The sequence below is a fragment of the Podarcis raffonei genome, chromosome Z (genome assembly GCF_027172205.1).
Source record: "Podarcis raffonei isolate rPodRaf1 chromosome Z, rPodRaf1.pri, whole genome shotgun sequence".
NCBI classification, from domain to species: Eukaryota; Metazoa; Chordata; class Lepidosauria; order Squamata; family Lacertidae; genus Podarcis; species Podarcis raffonei.
This window is the reverse complement of record NC_070621.1, coordinates 31,432,491-31,450,716: the sequence shown is the minus strand read 5'-3', so window position 1 is coordinate 31,450,716 and position 18,226 is coordinate 31,432,491. Positions and strand designations below refer to the sequence as shown.

Here is an 18,226-nt window from a genome sequence, read left to right as displayed (position 1 = left end):
TAATAGATTTCAGAAGGTGGGAACTGCCATCCGCTGAACCAATCCGGAGCCGGCTCTGCTGCCGTACTTCCGATATGCGTTCCAACGGAAGGCAACAAGAACACGGGGGCGGGATGTGCGTTTATAAATGTTTCCGCCCTCCCTCCGTGTTTGCTTTGGCTGTTGTCGGTGGCAGTAGAACTCCATTTCCCAGAATCCCGCGCGGCGGTCAGAAGCGGAAGCTCACGTGCTGTGTTTGCTTGTCCTCCGAGAGACGCGACGCGGGTACGGGGAAGAGAAGCGGGGTTCCGGGTGGGCTCCCAAGCAGGTAGGGAACGGGCGGGCGGGCGCTCGGTTGTTGCCTGGTTGTTGTTGTTGTTGTTGCTGTTGTTGTTGTGGGGATTGCGGAGGGTGGGGAGTCACCTTCGTTTCCTCACCCCCTCCCTGCTACGAGGCCTGGCTGTGGCTGCCGAGAGGAAAGGGAGCAGTGAGTTCCCTTCAGGGTAGAAACGCCCCCACCCCAGCTGTCGCTATGACAACGCCCCCTCAAGGAAGGGTCGGTCTGCCCCCTCCCTTTGTGTGTGTGTTGAGGGGCGCTTGCACCCCCTGCTTTCTCTCTATGGGAATAAAGGGAGGGGGTCGTTGCTTCTCATCACGTCCACCGTAGCTTGAGATTGGGATACAATTCACTGTTTTTTTCCTCTCTCTGCGTGTGTGTGTTTAAACATATGTATATTTTATTGTGGAAATTGCAGTAAGAAATAAAACAGCAATAACGCACTTGAAATTATGATACAATACGATATATGGGTATATAAGGTAGTACCATTATCCCAGCAAATGTAAAATTATTAACAAGTCGTTATAATTTTTGTAAATGCATTCCAAATTGTCGTTCTATTTATCCACAGAATCTTATCTAAAAGCAGCCCGTTCGTATGTTGCAAGAGTTGTCATATCTTCCCCTACCCCCACGAATCCTTGGGATTGTAAGTTATACCTCAGGGAGCTATGGTTCCCAGCATCCTTAACACACTACAGTTGCTATCCTTCACTAGGATTTTTTTTTTGGAGGGGCGAGTAATATGCTTTAAATATATACATTGTGTGCACAGCCTAAAAGAAAAAAGGAAGTGCTTTTTGTCTTATTAAGTGCTGGCCGCTAGTTGCAATGCAATAGCTAGTGGAAATGTGTTTAGCTAAAGGTGGAGTTAGTTTTATGAAAGCGAATGTTATTTGTTGTTACAACAGTATGATGAACAGATGCAGTGAAGTGTTTCGTGTGTCTTGACATTGTGACAGAAGCTTCCTGGATCATCATCCATCAGATAATGATCATTATCATGACTGCTGGGGTTTTTAGTTGGTGTTATTGAATGTTTTTTATTATTATTGTGATTTGCATTATATGCAAAGTTGTGTGTTTGTTATTAATGCCAAGCTGCTTTGGAAAGGCAATAGTCACAAAAGGCAGCTTAGAAATATCTGAAATAGTAAAGTGGGTTATGGACTGTGAAAGCATATGCAATACTAAATGCATTGGTCTCTATAGTGCCACAGAGTAACTGTTTTCGTTGTTAGTGTTTTTTGTATGAGACTAATACAGGTACATTTCTGGAAATTATTATAATGATAAGCAGAAAGAAATGCTTCCCATCTCACATCCCTCACTTTTGAGGCAAGTGTAGATAGGGCCCTTCTCAATGCACATCTTATTTGACAGAGCATAAAAGGATAGGCCCCTGCAGTGACAAAATTTCTCAAAAAGGAAAGATAGGGAGAAAGAAGACAGCAAAGAAGACAGCATCTTGTAGGAAGATGGAGGCAGTGGTAAAGAAGATCAGACTATGTTTTCAGGAAATTTATTCATAACTTTCAAGTGTTACAAACCAGCAAGTTTTTTTTCCTTCTTGGTGAACATGGCACCTCTTATGAAGTACAAAAAAGACAAGTTCTTGTTCCAAGGAGTTTGCAATTTACATATTGCACAATTAATGAATATAGGAAAAGAAGTGAGATTGAGCTGAGGGTAAATAGGAAGAATGAGTGTTCAGTCTAGCTATATCTACCTAAGCTTAGTTTTAGTGGTGGGGTTCAACTGAAGCTTTCATTGAAAAGATTTTGAGGAAGGATTTGGAAATACTCTGAGGCAACATCACCGAAACAAGCACTTCCTTGAGAGGCTATTGTAATAATTTATCTGGATCCCAGATAGGTAGTAAGCCTATTTGTGCTGAACAATGCATTCATGAGCCTGAATTATTGCTAGTGGATGTATCAGCTACCAAATTTCTGCCAGTCACAAACCTGTTAATTTTTAAATTATATTTATATCTCACCTTTTCTCCAATGAACTCAAGGTGGTATATGTGGCCTTTATCCTTGCTGTTATATAATCAAAAAATCCCTATGTGATAGGTTTGCCTGTGAGAGAATGACTAGTCCAAAGTCATTCTGTGAGCTTCATGTCTGAGTAGAATTTGAGTCTGGGTACAGCCCCCAGTCCTTGTCCAGTCATTGCACCTGCCAGGCAGGAATGGGAAATGTGGAGGAGAAGTTGATAACAATTAGGTGTGATGTGTGACTGACATTCAAAGTGGGCAGCAAGTCCAGCTGAACTTTCAAGGCAAAGTCTGAAGATTCTGAGCAGCAGAAAAACTGACACTTCTCTACATTTCTGCTTTGAGACTTGTCAGTGTCCACTTTTCTGTGAAACTTCTCTTTGCAGATATGTGAAGCGGAGACTGTAATTGCAGAATGGGGTGGGTGGTGGAAATATGTAGCTTATTTTCAGTGTTGTCATGGGGACTTTCCCATAGATGTCTGGCTTGCACAACCATGCAGCACATCAAATGGCACCTGCTAAGCGGACAGAAAGAATTGCATTTTCTCAGCAACAGTATGTTGCAGTCTGCTTAAATAATCATGCAACATCCTCCAAACTGAAAAACTTAATTGAGAAGGTAACATCTGCACCCAGTGCAAGCAATGAGTGGGGACTTTCAGTTGTGCTGAATAAGGGAAAAGGACTGGAAGGAACTTTGGACTTTAATATGGGTCTAGAACACAAACAAAAGAAAACAAGTGATGTTGGCCAGGCAAAGAGAAGGCATTTAAACTGTTGAGGGAGGCATGCAAGAAAGACCCTTCTTGGCTGGATCAAGTTGAGCAACAGCTGCTGCCTTTAGCAAGATAGGGAGCTAGGAAGTGGTTGGGAGATACCACATTAAACTGTCTTATATTTGTGCGGTTTTGTGCAAGAAGCAGGGCTGAATAAAACCTGGGATTTTTTGAACCTTTTCAACACAAGGTCAACAGCATGGGAAATGGATAGTAATAAAAAAGGCAAAGCTTACACTGAGCAAGTGTGGCTTTTGCCTGTTGCATCTAGGAGGTGAGGAGGGTCTTCTGGATCAGATTGTGTGCCTTTTCGCTATGCCCGGGACTTCTGAGCATTATTGAATACCAGAGCTCCTCTCCTTAAAGCTTTGGCAGAGGGCAAAAATTAATACATCACTTAAAGAGTAGTGAAGGCAGTTTGATTGTTTCTTTGCTGTATTCAAAAATGCTTGCTTTTTCTGTCCTGGAGGCAAGCTCTGAAAGCAGCTCTGCAGATTTCCAGCATGGTTTCTAGTTGGCATCTCATTCCACCTGGAGCAATCTGTATTATTATTGTTTTTAAACTGTGCAGTTAATTAAGACTGACAAGACTTAACAATAACAAGGTTAGCTTACTCACCAATCCAGCATTTAACTTGTTGTTCTGTATACATTTATTGCATTAATTGCAAAGGTACATTCACTTTGAAGGTGAAGTGCTCCTGTCCAACACTCAAAAATATGAGAAAAATAAGAAATTCTTCTAACAGTGTTCTAAAGAACAGGATGATGGTGTGAATTTGGAAACAACATGCTTGAGGAGAACAGTTAAAGTAGACAGTTTAGTCTCACCAGTTTGAAGATGAGTGAGAGGAAAATGTATGCTGAATACTCACAGAGTGTGGAATGTGAGTGTAGGTGGCACAGAGAAATGTCCATGGTTTTAAGGATGGATGTAATGTGATCTGTAGTTGCAAACTAAGTTAGGTTGGTCCAGGTATAGAGGTACTCAGTGGCTCTCCTCCTCTCCCCCCTTCATAAAGGAACTGAATTCCAATGGAAACAAATAATGGGAATCTCTGAGCAGCGCTGGAATGTCACTTTAGGTTTGCTCTAGCTTTCAGTGGTTGGAGTTGCAAAACCTTTGGAAAGAGGAATGCTGTGATTGTTCCATGTGGAAATTTTAATGTATGCAGTATCTATACGAAACTGAAATTTATTCACTATCTAGGGACCCACAGCTCACTGCTCCTATGACTGCTTCTTTGTTTGAGTTTTCCTTTCTGTGGTTCCATAAGCATCTTGAGGTGGTCAGGTGGCTAGTTGGATTGAATCATGTGCTCCTTTGCTTACCAACACACACACACACACACACACAAAATCACTGGGGATGACCTGGTGTTTTGTTCATGGCATGGGGAGACTGATAACTGTTGTTGAAGCTGGAATAGCACTGCTTCATATTTGCCACTGGTAGGCATGTAATTGACATTAGTTGCAGGCTATAAATTCCTTTGTAGGCCAGTTGAAGTGTCACATATATTCACATTTTTCATAGGGAGCTTTAGAGTCAATACTTTGTGGACAACAGCCAGTATTAATTTAATCCTTAAAAAGTAGACTTTGTGGGGAAGTTGCTAGGTCAAGAAATATGAGTTTGAGCAGATTAAGGCATAACATGTAAATTTGTGTCCTCCTGACTAGTTAATACAGTGGTACCTCGGGTTACATACGCTTCAGGTTACAGACTCCGCTAACCCAGAAATAGTGCTTCAGGTTAAGAACTTTGCTTCAGGATGAGAACAGAAATCATGCTCTGGCGGCGCGGCGGCAGCAGGAGGCCCCATTATCTAAAGTGGTGCTTCAGATTAAGAACAGTTTCAGGTTAAGAACGGACCTCCGGAACGAATTAAGTACTTAACCTGAGGTACCACTGTATGTACGATGATATGGTATTTACTGTACACTGAGTTGGACCTTGCACTTGCCTGTAAATATACATAATTGAGCATCTGTACCATGAAAGTTGCAGAAAAGGATGAACAATACTGAGCTAGTTGGACAGACCCCTTTCTTGTTCACCTCCCCCAGGCAGGAGTTCTTGGTGTGTGTCAGCGGCTTTTTGCTGGCTGAAAGACTGGCTACTTCTTGAGAACACAGACATTTTGGACTTGGAAGGGTTTAATAACAGGTTTGGTTGGCATGCATATATATGGTATGACAAGGTAAAGACTCATAAAGGTTTCAAAAACCATATTGTTAGGAAAGCACTATACAATGTCTGGATTCGGTATAAAGACTTGTTGGAAAATAAAACCCCCAGGTGGCTGTCACCAATGGAAGCTAAGGAAGTGAAAAAACTTAATATGGAATCCAAATGGCCAAAATATTGGGAAATTATAGAACAAGAGGGGGGGAAAGTGAAATTACAGAGTTATGAGAAATTGAAGTCTAAAGTAAGAGATTGGCTTCACTACTACCAGATAAATGAAGTATTCAAACAGGACAGGAAAATTGGCTTCCAGGTGGAAAGATCAAAATTAGAAACAGAACTGTTAGAACCCAATACTAAGAACTTGTCAAGAATGTACAACTTGCTGTTGAAATGGAATACACAGGATGAAACGGTTAAATCAGCAATGATTAAATGGGCACAAGACATTGGTCATGACATTATGTTTGCTGACTGGGAACAGTTATGGACCACCGGTATAAAGTTTACGGCATGTAATGCCTTAAGAGAGAATATTATGAAAATGATTTATAGGTGGTACCTAACCCCAGTCAAGCTTGCAAAAATCTATCATTTGCCCAATAATAAATGCTGGAAATGTAATGAAACTGAAGGTACTTTCTATCACCTTTGGTGGACGTGCCCAAGGATTAAGGCCTTCTGGGAAATGATCTATAATGAAATTAAGAAGGTTCTTAAGTGTACCTTTCATAAGAAACCAGAGGCTTTTCTCCTGGGCATGGTAGGCCAATTGGTGTCAAAGAAAGATAGGACGTTTTTAATGTATGCTACAACAGCAGCAAGAGTTCTTTTAGCAAAGTATTGGAAGACACAAGAACTACCCACGCTGGAAGAGTGGCAGACGAAGGTGATTGACTATATGGGACTGGCTGAGATGACGGGCAGAATCCGTGACCAAGGAAAAGAGACGGTGGAAGAAGATTGGAAGAAATTTAAACTTTACCTCAAGAACTGTTGTAAAATTATTGACTGCTAAAATGTCTTGGGTAAAGGTAAAGCAGATTTGCAGCGATAAATGATTGGGTAAGAGAAAAAGGTTAAAGAAAGTGAATCATAAGTAATTGAGATTAGGAGTTGCTAAAAAATTTTAAAATGAGGATGCAGAAAAGGGAGGCATGGGGAAGTCGCTGAAATTGGGTTTAAGAAAAAAGGTTATGAAATTATACATGTTTATATGTTTGTTTGTCTTTGTATTGTAAGTTGTAATGTGTTATAATTTATGTTGGAAAATCAATAAAAAATTATTAAAAAAAAAAAAGGAGTTCTTGGTGTGTGTAGAGGAACCTACTAATAACCCACTACTGTGTGAAACATGACCTCCACATAGCACCAGTAACACGTGAACAAACCTCTTAAAAGACCTGGAGAGGACTTTGTTTAGCTATACAACCTGCAATGGAATGACAACACGTGACTCTCATTTAAGGCAATATGCCATATGCATTTATGATACTCAAAACAATTCTAAAAAGGGCAGTATGCCAATCACTTTCAGATTCCCTCAAATACTTAGACGAGTTCTTGCAGAGAACTCAGAAAGTCCTTAGTCAAACTCTACTTGGATTGCCACATAGGCAAGGATTATCAAATAGAATGATGCTCTGTGGGGCTGTTGCCTTTCGTTTCCTTTCGTTTTACTTGCATGGTGCCTAGCACCAGCTCTCTTCAGTAGAGGTGTCTGCAGGTCTGAGCATCTTCTTCCCCCTCCTACCACCTGCAGCAACAATGATGTTCTCATTTTGGTCCCCCACTCCTTGTGTCCTGCAAGAACTATTAATTTCAGAATGCAAAGCTCTTAGGAGTGAATGCAAGTGATGCAGACTTTGGGTGAGGGGAAAGGGAAAAAAATAATTGTTGCAAGCAGCTCTTGTGATGTTGCTTATCTAAAATGTGGATTTCTGCCGATGATAGTTAAAACTGGCTGTGGTTTGCAAGATGTCTGAAAAGTCCGGAACCACCAATGCTCTGTTGCTGTGTGTTTCTTTTGCTCTTGGCTGCACACTAAGAAGATGGGGCAGCAGCTGAGGTGTGTGTGTGCTTTGCTCTGATGGGCAAAAGTTTTCTTATGCATTTTTTTTCTTTCTTTTTAGCCAGCCTACAGCCATGGCTATCCTGTTTGCAGTTGTAGCCAGGGGCTCCACGATCCTGGCCAAACATGCTTGGTGTGGAGGAAACTTCCTGGAGGTGACGGAGCAGATTCTGGCCAAAATACCCTCTGAGAACAACAAACTCACCTACTCCCATGGAAAGTGAGTACTACTCTGGGGAGAAAGGAAGTGGCAGGGTGGGATAAATGGATCTGTTGCAGATGAGGAAATAAAGTGGGATGGGATGGTGGTGGTTGCTCATGAAAAGGTTGGTGTGATAGTCCCAGGTGATATGCAGCTGATCTAGGAATGCTTCCCAGATCCATTCTGTTATGTTCTCCAACTAGAGCAGTGGTTAGGGGCAGGCCTGCCTTGATCAGTATATGACCATGTGTTTATCTAGCAGCACTGGAACAAATCACATAAAGAGGAGACTCCTTTCATGAACTACTGTTCTCAGTTCTGTCTCCTGGAGTTTTGAATCTGCTTACTTTTTGTAAACATAAATGTTATTTAATCAAATCGAATTGATGCTATCAATATCTCAAGGACCACCTCTCTCCATATGAACCTACCTGGACCTTGAGATCATCCTCTGAGGCCCTTTTTCATGTGCCTCCTCCATGAGACGTCCAGAGGATGGCAATACGAGAAGGGACCTTTTCTGCAGTAGCTCCATGTTTGTGGAATACTCTTCCCAGAGAGATTTGACTGGTGCCTCCGTAATAAATGTTTAGGCGCCAGGCAGAAATGTTCCCTTTAGCCAGGCCTTTGGCTAAGTAACATCCAATACCATTTTAGTTGTGTTGTGGGAGGAGGGCTTGCTAAAAAAAATGGTTCTTGTTTTTAATGTGCATTTTGTGTTCTTTTATATTATAATTTTATGTTGTGAACCACCTTGAAATCTACAGATGAAAAGTGGCCTTCTACTACTATTACTACTACTACTACTACTACTACTACTACTAATAATAATAATACATTATTGCAGGGGTGGGGAATATCAGGCCTGGGGGCCAAATATAGCCCTAAGGGCTGTTCCCAGGCCATGCCTCTCACAAGCCCTGCTTCACACTCTTCTTGAGAGTTTTTGCCTGGCTGGAACAGGTCCTTCAACTCTGATAATATCTCTTGCCTACCTGAATGGAGGAGGGAGAGTAGTGTGTGTAGAAACCTACTGTATAAATGTAAAATTTACATATATTGCTCCCCACATGTTTGCCTCTGGCTGCACGCACCAATAGCATGCAATCCTGGAAGGTGGCTTGGGAGAAAATATGGCCCTTAGGCAGAAAACAGTTTCCGGGCACAAATAAAAATGTTGGTGCTGACCTTTAAAGCCCTCTCCACCCCCATCATTCAGCCTCTGCACTAAGGTCCTTCTCCGAGGGTCTTCTGGTGCTTCCCTTACTGTGAGAAGTAAACTTACAGGGAACCAAGCAGAGAGCAAACTCGGCAGTGGCGCCTACCCTGTGGAATGCCCTCCCATCAGATGTCAAGGAGATAAAGAACTGCACAACTTTAGGCAGCCCTGTATAGGGAAGTTTTTTAATGTTTAATGCTTTATTGTGTTTTTAATTTTTGTTGGGAGCTGCCTAGAGTCAGTCAGATGGGCAACTTATTATTATTATTCATTCCCATCCCTGCATTATTGTAGAAGAGTTTGTATTCATGTGATTTAATTCAAACGCATGAGGGAAGTTGCACTATCCACAGTTCTTACAGAGAACTATAAATGGTTGGGCTTCTCATTCTGTTGAAGTCTTCTCATGATCTCCTAGCTTCCCAACTACCAGTTTACTGATTGAGTCCAGGGAATGCTTTGGGGTAAAATAACACTGTTCCATGATTGATGCCAAGAAGGTGTGCCCCACCTCAGGATGGGAGTTCTAACTTCGGTGTGAAATGAAAATGTGCTAGCAATAGCTTTGCCTGCTTGGATCCATGTAGGAAGGTGGCTATGTTTGACGTTTCTGCTTTGTTTTGTGCTATTCAGTAATGGCTTTTGCACCATGTGAATATAGCTTTGTTTTCAGGTAATTTTGTTTTCAAGTTTTCTCCATGTTTTGAGGAATTGGTTGGCTGTCTTGTCTTTGAGACATTGAATTAATGGGGTCTGGTTGCCAGCAGAAGAAATTATTTAATGTACGAATTTAGTGCAAACTTAGACCTGTGTGCTTGAAATTCCATTGAGTGTATGGCAACATATGGCCTAGTAGCTGTTATGTCAAAATCTATACCCACCTACTTCTTTAAACATGGTTCTGGCATCTTGTCTTCCTCTAGCTATCTGTTTCACTACATCTGCCAGGACCGGATTATATACCTCTGCATCACTGATGATGTAAGTATGTAGGACAAAACATGTATTTCTGTGCTCTTTGAAGGTGATTGCTGGAAATGCCCACTGGGGCCCAAATACTGTAGAGTTGCTACATATCTTCATTATGTAGAGCAAGGTCTAGACCAGCAGTGGCTATCCTATGGCCTTCCACCTGTTGTTGGACTACAACTCTCGGCATCGCTGACTCTTAGCCATGGCTGGTGGGAAATGAAGTCCATCAGCATCTGGAAAGCCACAGGTTAGTCACCCCTGGGCTGGATCTTATTTTACACACTGAATATATGTAGCAACACCGCCCCCACAGTGCAATCCAGGCCTTGTAGTTAAGGTTTAAGAAGTGTGCATACTTGGCTGCATGAAAAAATATTGGCCCTTTTTCCACCTGCAGCTTACTCCCCTCCAGCTCTCATCTCTGTCTAGGTCTTTGCAGGCTTACTTGTTTGTGTCTTGTTTGCATCGAAGTCTCTAGTGTGGCTAGTGAGAGAATTTGCTTTTGCTTTGTACCCCCATCTTTCTGCTTTAAATAGCTTTCTGGCAATTTTTGCTGGGACAGTGTTCTGAGGATATTTTGTTTGGAGAACAAAAGTTGTTGTGGGCCCCATCTTCCAGCAGTGCCCAACCAGGTGCCCCTGTGGTTTGTCCCCAGCACCTCCTGTTTAGATATACCTTGGTTTATGAACTTAATCCATTCCAGAAGTCCCTTCTTAAACCAAAGCATTCTTAAACCAAGTTGCACTTTCCCATAGCAGCGGGGGACTCAATTTACAAATGGAACACACTCAACAAGAAACAAAACATGTTCTGCTTCCAAGGCAGAGTTCACAAACCAAAATACCTACTTCCGGGTTTGCAGCGCTCTTAATCCAAGTTGTTCATAAAGCTGTTCTTAAACTGTTAAACTGTTCTTAAAGGTACCACTGTACTGCCCAAGTACACTGAGTTTCTGTTTTGCAGTCACAGTTCATAGCTGTTAATGCACCTATCCTAAGTGCATTGTTGCTCTGATGAATTTGTTCTGCTTTTAGGACTTTGAGCGTTCCAGAGCTTTCACGTTCCTGAATGAAATCAAGAAGCGGTTTCAGACCACCTATGGCTCCCGTGCACAAACAGCTCTGCCATATGCCATGAACAGCGAGTTTTCCAGTGTTCTGGCTGCACAGCTGGTGAGGTTCATTGATGTCCTTCTGCTGGACACAGCATTCAACTATAGAGCACCTGATGTTGGGGAATAGGTCTGTGCTTGGCTAATTATCCTGTAGCAAGATCAGGGCCTCCCCAGGCTTCTAATACTGGTGACACACTTCTTTTATTTAAAATTGGCAGTGAATTTTTATTCAACCACAAAAGATAGCTTCTTTGCATGCATTATAGTAAAAGGGGGTAAACTCTGCTCTTAGAAGAACCTGCATCGTTGTGTTTCTGAGGAAGAGTCTTGGATTCTGCCTTTCCACCTCCAGAACTGAGGTGCTCAAGGTAGCTTAACATAATGAATTAATAAAAACAATACAACAGTCTTTTAGATCAAGAATTGCAGGCAAACCCATTAAAAGTGAAAAAGCAGTAACTGACCTAAAGTTAACACTGAAAAGAACTGAGACGAAAACAAGGAGAATCCTATGCAGCAGACAAATTGAAAGCATGCAGCAAAAGAAGCCATTCAAGGCGATGGCAGAACTCTGAAGTAGGAACCTCATGAAATTATCTTGGAGCTCATATGGTTTCATTGTTTGTGTAGTTATTTAAGTGTGGTAGCTTAAGCTATTAAGGACAATGACTGACTCATTGAATTGCACCTATAAATGAACAAGTAGGTAGTGTGATTAGTACAGTTTGGGAATAGCATGCTCCCCAAACCTGACAACAGTCAGAACACTTGCAGAGCATTTTGGACTAGTTGATGATCTTTGTAGGCAGCCCCATAAAGGGTATGTTAACATTAGATCAGCCCAGCTGTAACAAAGGCATGATGACTTTCACAAGCTCCATGATCTTCAGGGTTAGGCACAGCTGGCACAACATTCAAACCTGAGCAAAAGTATTCTGGCTACTGTCATTGCTTGGACATCAGGAGCACTCCCAACCTGATATTTCAGTGGAAATCCAATCCAAAACAGGCAGTCGCCCTGTCACTGGGTTGGTTGGACCTCTGATGGAGAGCATTTCTACTTTGTCCTGATTGCAGTAACTTGTGCAGCAATGCTTTAAGCAGATTCTTCTGTTGGCTGGTATTCCGGACTTACGGTGCTGGTCTGCCCTGAAACATAGCTTAGGAATTTTGGGGCTAAATGCTGAGCAGATAAATCTCAGATCAGCCAGTAGAGGGAAACCTTCTTTAAGTTACAGTACCGGGAAGCACAGAAATGAATTGTTCTGAGGGCTGAAGAAGCAACTAAAGTGAAGAAGCAACTAAAGTGGAGCTGAGGGTCACCCTGCCCAGCTCTTAATGCTGAGGATAGTTCCTTTTATGAGAGGATCTTGCTGGACTTTTCAGATTGCTCTACAGAGACTTTACTTTCTCTTGCTTCATCAAATTAAGCAAGAACCAGAAATTCGTTACATCTGCTCTTCCTTTCATGCAGAAGTACCACTCAGAGAACAAGGGCCCTGACCAGGTGGCAGAGACACAGGCCCAGGTGGACGAGCTGAAAGGGATCATGGTCCGCAACATAGGTATTGTAGCGCTCATTGGCATAAAGATGGTGCAAGGTCCTGCATGTGTACTGAGGATGAGACGGCTTGGGTGTGATGAGAGTCCCTTTCTTGCAGTAGCATAGCTGTGCTTCTGCCTGGACCTTGCTTTGTTGTGGGAAAGATCAGTATGGGAAAGGAGGGATGGCTCTCTGTGTTGGCTGTCACACTCTTGCACAGCTCTTGTACAGCTGCCTCACCTGGCAAAAAGGTTGCATAGGACAAAATACAAGCTGCTTGTTCTACTTGCAGTCTGCCATCGCCCTGAACCTGGCATGGAGCTGACCCTTATGCTGCTAGCCCCTTTGCCTTGTGCTCTGCTGTTGCAGATCTTGCTCTGAGGTAGGGTAAAACCCACCACATACCTGCCCCAGAGATCAAGAGTACAATGCCCATGCAGTCGGCCTCTGTTTGCGGTCTTGAGGGTAAGCCGCCTGTTTAGCTAACAGCAGGAAAGGAGGCGTTTCCTCCCCATTGGATTCTCACTGTAGCCTTTCTTCATCCCAGATCTGGTGGCCCAAAGGGGAGAAAAGCTGGAGTTGCTGATAGACAAAACTGAAAATCTTGTGGATTCGGTAAGTTCTGGAATTGGCGGGGGAATTGGTTGGGTTTTTAGGGTACGTATAACACGCATGCAAAAAAAAAAAAAAAGGCAGGATTAAAAGGGAAGACTTCCCAGCTCTCAGGCTTTTGCTGTGTTTCCATCTTAAGAAAATGCTTTGAAAGAAGTAGCATACAGATGTGGAGCTGGGAGGTGAGCAAATCGGGTGATGCTTTTTCTCAGAGCAGCCACTCCTTAGAACATACGTTGCATGTTCTCAGGTCACACAAGACCTTCTAACATAGGTGTTCAGAACAAAATTAGTTAATGTTTGATAGGATGCTGTTTAACCTAGCAGAACTTCAGCTTGGCAGACCAAAACAGCAGAGTGGAGTTGCCAGCTGCTGTCATTGGATAGCTAGACCCTCCATAGTCCAAGTGTAAATTAGAAATGTGTGTTCGGAAATAAAACTAAGAGAAGTGAAGAGTGGGTGCATTTTGAGGATTTCTCTAAAGCCCAGTCTAGAGAAGCTTCCAGACCAAGACAGTGTAATGACCCTCCTCATGCCAGAATTTATCCTGGTGCTAGGCTGTTTTTTTGTCCTATGTGAAAAGCAAGTTGAGGGTGAGAAAGCCATTGCATGGTGCACAGTAGGAAGAGATTGAGAACATTATCTGTTCAGGGCATAGGAAATTATCACAAGGATCAGAAAAGAAGAACCAGACTAATGAACAGGATCACTTTTTGCTGTAATTTGTGAATGGATTATAGATTCCCAAGTGGAGTTCAAATTCTCCAGTGTGCAAAACAGGGCCCAATCAATGGTTCTGACCCTGAGACCAGGTGCTTCTAATGGTTGAGGCATCTTTCTGGGGGGAGTGATCCTTGCAGAAGGGTTGCTTATTCTAGGGGAGAGTAATGACAACTAGACCCGCTTAAATGTTTATTTGAGTGTATTGGAAGCAAATTAAAACTTGCCTATTCTTATATGTTGAGGCTGAATTGCAAAACCAAGTAATAGCTGGGCAAGCTTTGCAGGGGATGCAGTGTTCAAAACTCACACTGTTATAGGCACATTTAGCGGCTGAATTTCATTAGCACTAGCAGTTTCTGAGCTCTGGGTGCAGTACTGCACCTAAGATTTCCGATTAAAACTGCAGAGTGGAAGGAAAGGAGGAGCTTTTTCTGTCTCCCCACTTCCAGCTACTCTCTGAAGACTGGAGAAGAGACCCTCTTGAGAATATTAGGGGGGTGGGCAGGGGAAGGACTAGACCATGGGAACAATGAACATAATATTTTAGCTGTACGTAGTTTATTCAGTTTAGCTTTGTATTCTTGTTATAAAGAAGCATGCCTAGACATTCCGTTGTTGCACCCATAACCTAGGATTAAGGTGCCATTTAGCTCCTAGCTTTCATATCTCAGTTTCTAACATGGGGGGGATGGCTAGGGAGAAACTGGCATGGACTTTTACAAAAGGCTAAGATGGTGTTGGATGTCTGATAGCATGCATCTCGTCTGTGCTTTTCCCATAGTCCGTCACTTTCAAAACAACCAGCAGAAACCTGGCTAGAGCGATGTGCATGAAGAACCTCAAGCTCACCATCATAATCATCATAGTATCCATTGTAAGTTGTTGTTCACATCAGACATTTTTTTGGGGGGTTACACTTGAGTCTAGATCTCAGTGTAAAATGAAATAAACTGATGTTTACCTCTGTCCTGCACTGCAAAGGTGAATTCTTGGGGTATTCTGTGTAGTCCTTTACAGTACTTTTCCCTCCTTGTGGCTGGTGCCCTTTATCTCTCTCCTATGCCCCCATTCTTTCCAGGCCTTTTGGAAGGAACATTATAGCTAGGATGAATTAAGCAATAGGTCTGTATAATTCTGAATGCCTTTGGTACCCTTAAACTCCTGGATTCCAGTATTTTACTTTTTGACCAGAAGTGACAAATATGGCCTTTGAACAGCCACCCCGCAAGCAAGAGGGAAACTTAAGGCAACCTTGGTTGAAATGTAGAGTGGCTCTCTTTACAACTATTGGGCAGTGTGCACATTTTGTCATGCACACTAAAGTGACTGTATCTTCTCCACAGGTCATAATTTACATCATTGTGTCAGCTGCTTGTGGTGGGCTCTCGTGGCCAAATTGTGTCCACAAGTAGCTGTTGGAACACGTCTACATGAGAGCACACGTGAGCAAGAATTTCTGAAGGAACGACCCTCATAAAACAAACATGGACCTCCTTGTTCTTCATCCTTCCAGGACACTCAGGTCTTTTTGCCTTATCACCCCAAAAGGGCCTGTGTGGGACCCCAAGCCAGAGGGAGGCATCTTTCTTTTAAACCTACCTACTTGAAGGGAGTTTTGTCTTTTAATTGCAAGGCTTCCCAAGAGGTAAGGAAAGTGGTTGACATTGGGAGGGTCTAAACATACTTCTGTATTACCATGCTTTGCACTTTACTGTCCTGATTCCTGGGAGGAGGGGAGAGCTGATGGTCATTTGTCCTGTTCATCCTTTGGCCCTTGAGGGGGCAATGTGGGTGGGACCACCGAAGCCAATGGGTTCCTGTTTACATACCGTAGCCCAGATGCATGTGATCAGCTCCTCCCACAATTGCTTTCCCAGTGGTGCCTTTCCTAAACTCATGTCAGGCTGTGACTTGTCCTTGGAGGAGCCTCCTGTGGCCACCTGATGTGCACACTGGTGGGCTCTGCTTTGTGACTTGGGTGATTGCCAAGTGTGTAATGTTTCGATGTTGCTGTAATGTATCTGCTCTGTAGTGTTAAGTGTTTTTTCTCCTGCCTGGAATGTTTTGGAATGTTTTCAGTCTGGAAAAAGTGCTCGGCTCAGGCTCCACCTGCAGGGTCAGTGAGAAGGGGCTAAAATATTGCTCCAGTGAACAAAGCCCTGTAACAGAGCACTTGCACAATGCACAACATAGGTTATTAGTCAACTTGATTCTGAATGGGGTGGGGTGGGGAGGGGAGGGTTCTTAACAGGCAATGAGTAAAGTCAGATGACAGGCCAGAAAACAACACAGAGATCTTCATCTGCTGATCTGGGGGAGGGGCAGGGGGAAGGCTGAAAAGAACTGCTTAAGGCTTACTCAAAATTCCCATGGAATCGACCCATCAAGTACTTTCTCTCCCCCCCTCGCCCCCCCCCACTCCTGTCATGCATTGCCCTAATTGCATACAGGAGTTTCACATCATTGTCAGCTGCTGATAGATTGCGCAAATGCAATTGGATGCCATTTCAAAGCTTGTATGCATGCTGAGTGCACTCCTGGACACTTTGGAGTGATTTTTGTGGCAGAATCTACCCGGGAGCTAAAGCTTCTATGGGATCTTGCACTAAAAATAAAGGGCTGCTGTTTGAAATGTTGGTGGGCAAGGCAAGATTGCAGTCCCAATGGGATACTCTGCATATGCTGCCCCAAGACCTCAAACTGACAAGATACTTTGGCTGTCTTCATCCTTGTGTGTTGGGAGTATAGGACAAGAACAAATTATATAGGAAATGAACACTGATTTGTGCTGGTTACAGCAGCCATAGGACATTTAAACGTTCCTCCTCCCCAGGTTTATATGCTACTGAAGAACTGAGGCAACTCCCTAAAGTAGGGTGGCACTTTGCCACTCCCTCTGTGCTGTTCTTTTACTAATGCTTTTTTTCTGTAATGAGGTAATTTTCAACAGCAACATAGGTGAGTGTTGCTTTATGCCCTATCCACTGTGCTGCAGAAGTTGGGCTATCCTGGGCATGTCCTCACTTGCCAGGGCCTGCTATCTGAGAAGGGCTCCCCTAATATTTTTTCCAGGCACATGTCAATGTTCACTTAATTGTGCATGTTTCAGAATTAGTTGGTAGCAGTTAATTTTCTTATTTTTGTTGCCTTTATGTAAAACCTTTAAGAGAAACAGCTTCTTCCTGTTTTAAAATTACACTGATGCATTGTAAAATAAAGTTAATCTGTTTGAATAAAACTGTTGTACAAATAATTGATGTGAACCTTTGCGGGGGAGCTTACTGTTTTTCTTGAATGACATTAAAAATCTTAGAAGCGTAATATGGGATCATCTCAGCTGTAGGTAGTGCATTGAGAAAGGGAATGTGTATGGTAGATATATGTGGAAGTCACACAGTATGTTAAAACGCTTCTGAGGAACTTTCACTGTATTCTGTATCTCTCTGGCTTGAGACTTCATGAAAGGCAGAATATAAATAACATACTGCGCAAGCTGGTAGTGTTGTAGAACTATATTGTAGACCCACTTTTGCAATTGGAATGTGCACCTGTGATGTTACACCTCACCCTCAGATGTCTGGATTGAGGGTATATTAAGCTTAGTCTAGATCTTGCTTTTTGGCAATGCAATAGCTGAAAACAGCTTTATTTTTGTAAATGGGCAGTCACTAGTACTTGAGTTGGCATGCTCTTCTACCTTTGAGCATTGTTTAGTATGAATACATCCTCTTTTGTTATTTTTGTTATGTTAGGTTAAGTCCAGCTTTAGTCACAAGCATGACTGTCCACTCCACTCTTCTGCTTATTATTAGTTAACTCTTAGCTGCAAGTGACTGTTAATTACTAGTTCAGGTTTATTACCAACAAGCCCATCCCACTTAAATGCTAAATTTAAATAGTGAGTTCAGCTGCTGCCTTTCAGTGACACCATTAATATACAAGTACTGAAGTAAAAGCTTTCATTATTTGAGGGCAATATTCCTCCCGCAGAATACTTACATATAATTAACTTTCCCAGAGACTTACACCAAATGCAGGTCTTTTCATGGGAATTCACATTATCCTCAAGGCAAGACAGTGCCATAGGGAAGGGGTTTTTTGCTTTTACAAAAGAAACCATACAGCCCCACTCTGTGCACATACCCCTTTGAAATAATAATATAATAATAATTTATTATTTATACCCCGCACATCTGGCTGGGTTTCCCCAGCCACTCTGGGTGGCTTCCAACGAAACACTAAAATACAATAACCTATTAAACATTAAAAGCTTCCCTAAAGACAGAACTTTAGTATTAAATAGAAGGTAGGTATTAACTACAATATCAAGTCACATTGGTGGCAGGAACTAGGAGTGGCAGGCCAGTTTGCATTCCCAGGTATGATTGTGTTGTATTTATAGCAAGCACCAGCAGGCACTGATTTAGCTGAAAATTCAATTTCCTTCATTAAAAACAGTAAAATATAACGAGTTGTACA

At 42.6% G+C, this 18,226-nt stretch overlaps 1 protein-coding gene across 2 annotated transcripts; it reads left to right on the top strand.

Moving 5' to 3' along the window:
* Positions 1–168: 168 nt before the first annotated feature.
* VAMP7 (vesicle associated membrane protein 7) lies at positions 169–17,000 on the top strand. 2 transcript variants are annotated; one of them, XM_053374975.1, is made up of 8 exons: positions 169–264; positions 7,423–7,581; positions 9,706–9,763; positions 10,789–10,926; positions 12,343–12,433; positions 12,959–13,026; positions 14,529–14,621; positions 15,091–17,000. In XM_053374975.1, exons 2-8 carry the CDS (start codon positions 7,436–7,438, stop codon positions 15,157–15,159), a joined length of 663 nt encoding a protein of 220 aa, XP_053230950.1. In that variant the 5' UTR covers positions 169–264; positions 7,423–7,435; the 3' UTR covers positions 15,160–17,000. The 2 variants fall into 2 exon arrangements, with proteins under 2 accessions (XP_053230950.1, XP_053230949.1); XM_053374974.1 differs by having other exon boundaries at positions 195–307.
* Positions 17,001–18,226: the final 1,226 nt, after the last annotated feature.

Excerpts from the sequence above, each read along its gene's own strand:
- VAMP7 (XM_053374975.1), top strand. The coding sequence starts at position 7,436 with ATGGCTATCCTGTTTGCAGTTGTAGCCAGGGGCTCCACGATCCTGGCC. Across the intron at positions 9,764-10,788 it reads ACCTCTGCATCACTGATGAT|GACTTTGAGCGTTCCAGAGC; the intron begins GTAAGTATGTAG and ends TTCTGCTTTTAG. Across the intron at positions 14,622-15,090 it reads TAATCATCATAGTATCCATT|GTCATAATTTACATCATTGT; the intron begins GTAAGTTGTTGT and ends TCTTCTCCACAG.